Source organism: Terrapene carolina, unplaced genomic scaffold (genome assembly GCF_002925995.2).
Source record: "Terrapene carolina triunguis isolate 2854851 unplaced genomic scaffold, T_m_triunguis-2.0 Scaffold96, whole genome shotgun sequence".
NCBI lineage: Eukaryota > Metazoa > Chordata > Testudines > Emydidae > Terrapene > Terrapene triunguis.
In genome coordinates, this window is record NW_020664447.1 from 62,681,599 (window position 1) to 62,687,598 (window position 6,000).

Here is a 6,000-nt window from a genome sequence, read left to right on the forward strand (position 1 = left end):
GTGCTTGATTTTTGTGGCCAGAGTTAAGGTTTGCTCTGGTGGGTCACAAATACCATACAGCTCCCCTCTGGCATCAGCAGGTGAGTTTACATTTAAGGGGAAGGCAGCTCCTTTCTTTTGGTTTTGGGGTGAAACTGAGAGGTTAATAGCAGCAGCGAGAACCAGACATTGTGGCAGTAGGTACCATGTAACACACAGCTCTGATGATGCTTCTAAATCCTGTCTTGCAGCACCCTCTGCTTCTCCAGATCTGCTGGCACACCGGAGGCCTTATCTTGTGCACCATCTGCTATTCCAGACTTTGTCCTTGTCAGAAAACACCAGCTATGATGACATAATGTGGTTGTTTTGTGATGGGGACAAATACCCTTACTTAGCACTAGACTGAGATGTATCAGACTTATTTAAGTGGGTGTTTGGGTCACTATGTGACTCGCTGTGCAGATGGGGGTGGGAGTGGGGAATAGAGCATTGAGAACCCTGCAGCAGCAACTTGCCCAGCTGCTGGGGCACAGAGTCACTGAGCAACCCCCTGTGGCTGACCCGGGAGCTCCAGCCAGCTGCAGGCTGGGAAGCCGCTTGAACGCAGCAAATGGGAGTGAATTGCGAAGTCGGTCAGGACAGACTAAGTCAGGCTCTCGTGGGTGAGGTTGGCTCCCCACCTGTTCTTTGTGCTCTGCCCCAGTCGCCTATGCAGACAGGCCTCTGCAGGAGGAGGCTGGAGCCCATTAGCTGCTGGAAAAGAGACGCAATCTCCTCAGCAGCCACTTCATCCAGTCTGCCCGGCAGAAGCAGCAGGACGTAGACTCCGAGGCCTCTGTTAACATCTCTCTCCTCTCTCCCCACCATTCCCCTCTGCTCTGACGGTGCTCAGGACGTGGAGATCCGGACCAATGCTGCTGCTTACCTACCTCAGATCAACCAGCTCCTCAACAATGTGCCCCGCCAGATGCTGCTGCTGCTGAAGACCAATGATTTGCTAAGGGGGATTGAGTCAGCCCTACACACACGGGCCAGTGCCAGCTCCTTCTTCAACATGTCTCGCTGCTGCATTAGAGCCGTCTCCACGTGAGTCCCTGTGTCTCTGAGACAGGAGTCCCAACCCCCACTGGGCCCCTCCTGTCTCTTGTCCCCTAGTGAGATTCTGCAGAGATGGCGGCTCTGGAACTTCTAAAACTGCCCTGTCTTACCTGAACTTTTCCCCTCATTAGCATGTCTGTCAAGGCCCCGCCCCTTTTTTCTTTCTCAATCTCATCTTCTTTCTCCCCCATCCTACCCCAACCCCCCACCCCCGGGTCTCCATAGGGAAGGAGCTCTCAGCAGGAACTTGGAGCCAGACAGAACTGGGAACAGGGTGGGAGCTGGAAACAGTGGGGATTTTGTACTACATTTTTGATTCTGGGATCATAATTCGCCCCACATCTGATTAATGTCCCCACCAGAAACAGCTGATGGAAAAAGAACCCAAACTTCACAGCTGCCTGTCTCACAGCATGGCCTTGTGGTTAGGGGGTGTGGCTCCTGGGTTCTATCCCTGGTTCTGACTTTGACTTGCTCTTTGATTGGCGGCCAGTCACCTCATTTTTCTGTGCCTCAGTTTCCTCATCTGCCCAGTAGGGATAACAATTCTGTGTCTGCCTCATGAGGGCATCGTGAGGCTCCATTAACTTGTGTTACTGGAGAGGGGCCCAGTACTATGTTTACAAGAGCCAGGAGAGTCAGGAGTGCCCAGTTCTATTCCTGGCCCTGCCACTGACCTATTGTGTGACTTCGGGCAAATTGCTTAACTTCTCAGTGCTGCATGTTCCCCAGCACTGTTGAGAGCCTTAGGGGAGAGGTCCTGGAGCAGTGCAGTGTTAGCAGTGATGGTTCTCTATAAGGACCAGTCGAATGTTGTGTTGTTTAGGGATCTGATTACATGAACACAAACCATGTGGTGAGTGCTCATCATTAACTATTATTATTGATAATTATAGTTAGCACCTGGATAGCCCCCTGCAATGTCAAACACTCTGACTAATGCAATAATGTCCCTGGGAGGGGGGAAGGGAGGTGCTATCGCCCCACTGTCCAGATGGGTAGATTGAGGCCATAGAACAGGGAAGGCCAAGACAAGTCAGCACCAGCTGTGGAAACAGAAACCTGGAGTTCTGAACTCCTGATCTCAAGCTCATTGCACTTGCACAGCCTTTCTCCTCTCTCCCATTTTTGCTGGGAGGGACCGTTCCTCTCTGGGGAGCATTTAACCCAGGAAACCCTGACCTACCAGCCAACTGGGATCCCTCAGAGGTGGGGATCCTGGCTGACAATTGGCACCTGAGGGCGGGGGAGAGGGGGGTTCCTGGTCTTCAAGATCTAAGATCCAAGATTTACCCTGCTGCTGGGCTGTGTCCTGGGAGATTAATGCAGCTGTTTCTCTCCCTTGCCCAGGTATCAGAGGAGCAAGTCTCACTCCCTGTACAGAACGGCCAAGATCTCTCTCTTAGAAGCTCTGAGCCTGTGGCAGATCAACTTATATGAACTCTTCCTGCGGCTGAAGGGGTCCCGGCTGGGGAACTGGGTCATTGCTTTCCTGAGCCGGATGCACCATTCTCCGTACTGACAGGAACTGGTGGGAGAAGCCTGGGCAATTATTGCTCGCCTCCATTCTCCGCAGCACACTTGCCTTCCTGACCATTCCTGTCCGTACTCCACAAAGGCTATTGAGACGCTTTTCTTGTAACGCATGGTGCCGGCCTTGGCTGTCAGAGCATAAGCTTCTCTATAGCAGAGAGGGAGGGGAGAGCAGGGGCTCTGGGAGTCAGGACTCCTGAGTTCTATTCTAGCAATGAGAGAGGTAGGAGTATGATCTAGTGGGCAGGGCAGGGGGCCTGGGAGTCTCTGTTCCCAGCTCTGGGAAGTACCATTATGGAAACATCCTGTAGACTTGAATAGGAAAGGAGAACTTTTTCTAGCCCCTACCCCTTTTAAACCATCCTATGGCATTTAAGAGAAATGCATCCCTGCCCTAGAATTCTCCAGGATGGTTCAAACCCCCTAGAGAGGAAATCATTCCTTATGGAATCCAATAGGGTTTTCAGTAGTTTGTACAGAATCCTATTGGTTTAATGCCTGTGAAATCGACAGGAATTTTCTCTAAGGGGAGAATGATCTAGTAGCAGGGGACTGTGAGCCAGGACTCCTGGGTACTATTCCCAGCTCTGAGAGGGAATGGGAACTAATGGTGAGAGCAAGGGTCTGGAAGCCAGGATTTTTCTGGGTTCTGTTCCCAGCTCTGCTATGGAGTCACTGTGTCATTTTGGGCAAGTGCTTTCGTTTCCTCAGTTTCCCCACATGTAACATGGAGGTAATGCTACAAACCCTCCTCTGAACGCCTCAGGGAGCAGGTGCTTTGGAATCTCATCTGAGAACTCACATCTTGTGGCTGGTGATGTATGTGCACTGTACTACACTGTCGCACAGGAAAATAAATAGGGTGTCATGTTAGAGTCCTGCAGGGGGAGAAGTGCATGGCTACCCCCCCCTTTCACCTCAGCCCCAGTTTTAGTTTTCCCCTTCCCTGAGCATGACTTGTCACTCTGTGCTGTTAGTCCCTTACAAACCCAATCAACCACTGCTCCGTTCTCTCCACCACCTCTCCCCCGTCTGACGGACGTGGTCCAGCTCAAGGTCAGCTGCTGCTGAGTCAGGCATGCGTTGCTATGGGGGTGATGGTGCCTGCCTGGATGACTCACCACTCTTACCCCACACATTCACACACAGCTAGTTCCCCCTCCGCCCCCCCAGCCATGGGAACGTGCTGCCAGAGCCAGCACTGCCATAGCATTACACGTGGAGCGGCTCGGCTCGGCTCAGAACTGCTTGTGATGTGCAGCTCCTGGCTCAAATGGAAACCTGTCACTTGCTCGGTGTATGGGCCTGATCGCTCTGAGCCCACAACCAGGACACAAGCCCCAGAAAGCCTTGCGCAGAAGCCTCACTTCTGCCACGTGTCGCCAGGCTCTCCTCCCACATGCCTGCTCTCTGTGGAACTTCCTGAAAACAGAAGTGATGGACAGAGGCTCAGTGTGGTCAGACTTGTGGGGTCCTTCCCATACTGCCAGCGCAGGCTGAAGAGGGGATGCTGGGAAACAAACTGCACAGGGGGTCATGGAAAGGGATGGGCCTTTCAGGCCGCTCCATGGATCATCTCTGCAAGGGGTGCGTACCCCACTGGGCACAAAGGGATGTGTTTCAGAAGCTTGCACTGTCAACAGGTTTGACTGAGAGAGGTTCTTGTCAGCATGGGAGAGCGAGGCCTGGGGAGGGGCTGCTTGTGAAAGAGAATGGCTTCCTGGTTGGTATCACTCTGACAGCCCAGCCATGGAGCATGTTTGTACACATGAGAGGGAATGCGTGTATGACTGCTGGGGAGTGTCAACCTGTGACACCGGGCGTGTGGAAATCTGTCACTGGGTGAGGGAGAGAACGTATGCAAGTCGGAAGCATACCCCGTGAGTGCGTGTGATTGTGTCTGTGATTGTGAAAGTATCTCTGAATATTGTGCATGTGCATCTGGCTGGTTACTACAAAGACGTTTGTTAGCCGCAGTGTGTCTGGTAGGTTAAATTGCAAATGCTGAAGAGTGTGTGTGTGTGTGTGTGTGTGTGTGTGTTTCCTACCAACTGCAATCTAAATCTCAACCCGTCCTTCACATCCAGGCCAACCCCCCTGCCTGTTCTCATTAGCCTGTCAGGTGGTAACCAGGTTGCCTAGGGTCGTAGCTGACGGGAGGAGCGGGGACAAGATGCTGAGCTCGCCCTACGTGTGTAAGGAGAACCAGTTAGAGCAAGAAGCCTTGTCAAACCTTTCCCCAGCATTCTAGCCCAGTTCAGAGATGCAGCCAGGCCAAACCTCTGAAAGGTCTGGGTTTCACTGTCACTTGAATTCTCCTGCAAACTAGCCTGTGATAATTTTAGTGATGGGAGCCTGAGTCAGCAAGGAGCTATGGAAGCCCTTGGCAATCGATCCTGCAGCCCTTACGTGAGAGAGTCTTGCTCACGCAAATAGTCTCACTGAGGTCCATGCAATTACTTATGTGATTGCAGCTTGCTGGACGGACCAGCTGGGTTATGAAGAAATAGCTGTGGGCCTATCCTACTCCCTTCCCTTGCAAGGAACTGAAAATCACACAGTGAAGTCTAGTGAAACCTGTGCTTGTGGTGACCTATTGAACAGGGCATGTTCTAGTAGCCCCTGCAGCTCCTTCACACTAACCGTTCTAAACACACCCATCTCAGTAACATCTGGGCTCCACCTGTGAGGTGTAGGTCAGCTTCAGTCCCCCCATTTTCCAGAGGGTGAGCGGATTCTGTGAGATGTTGCAACTTCCCCAAAGTCATAGCTGACATTTGTAGCAGAAGATGGGACCACACCCCATGCTCTACATATACCAACCCTGTGCCTTCACCACACCAGTATCCATCCTCTCCGCTGCTAATGGCATGCCTGAGCAGCCCCTGCTGTAAAGGCCAAAGAGAACCAGCAGCCCTTTCAGGTGTCGTTACTGACAGGTTGTGGTCAGCAAAGAGCAGGTTCTGTTTCATGGAGCTTTGCCTATTGCCACCCATCCCTACTGAGCAGGGAGAGTAGCTGCTTTTTAGCAAGGTTTGTAGGGCAAGGCCTCAGCAGTGTGGTTTTCATCCAGCCCTTCTCATCAAAGTGAAGGAGAGCTTTGCCAGAGAAGGGTGTGAACCGAAAGCTCAGGGGCCAGCCCTGTGATGTTCCTCTGCTGCCTGTGTCTCTGCTTAAAGCTCTCACACCTAAACCTGCAAAAATGGCTTTCAAAGGGGCCTCCTTGTTGTCCCGATTTGTGGCTGTTGGGTGGTGGCAGCTCTGCCTCCCCTTTCTGTGGTCTGGAATGATCTCTCATCCTCCCCAGAAAAAACAGCCTCCCTCCCCGCAGTAGGCCTCCATGCAGTTTCCCTCTCTGGGTTATATTTCAAGGGAATCGACATTTCT

General features: G+C 52.3%; 1 protein-coding gene across 1 annotated transcript in view; it reads left to right on the forward strand.

Moving 5' to 3' along the window:
- ADCK1 (aarF domain containing kinase 1) overlaps positions 1–2,790 on the forward strand; it is a 120,952-nt gene extending 118,162 nt beyond the window's left edge. Inside the window, exons 8-9 of the mRNA XM_029911522.1 lie at positions 875–1,068; positions 2,431–2,790. Of these exons, the coding sequence (XP_029767382.1) occupies positions 875–1,068; positions 2,431–2,602 (366 nt within the window). The 3' untranslated portion in view covers positions 2,603–2,790. The remainder of the gene's footprint in view (positions 1–874; positions 1,069–2,430) is intronic.
- Positions 2,791–6,000: the final 3,210 nt, after the last annotated feature.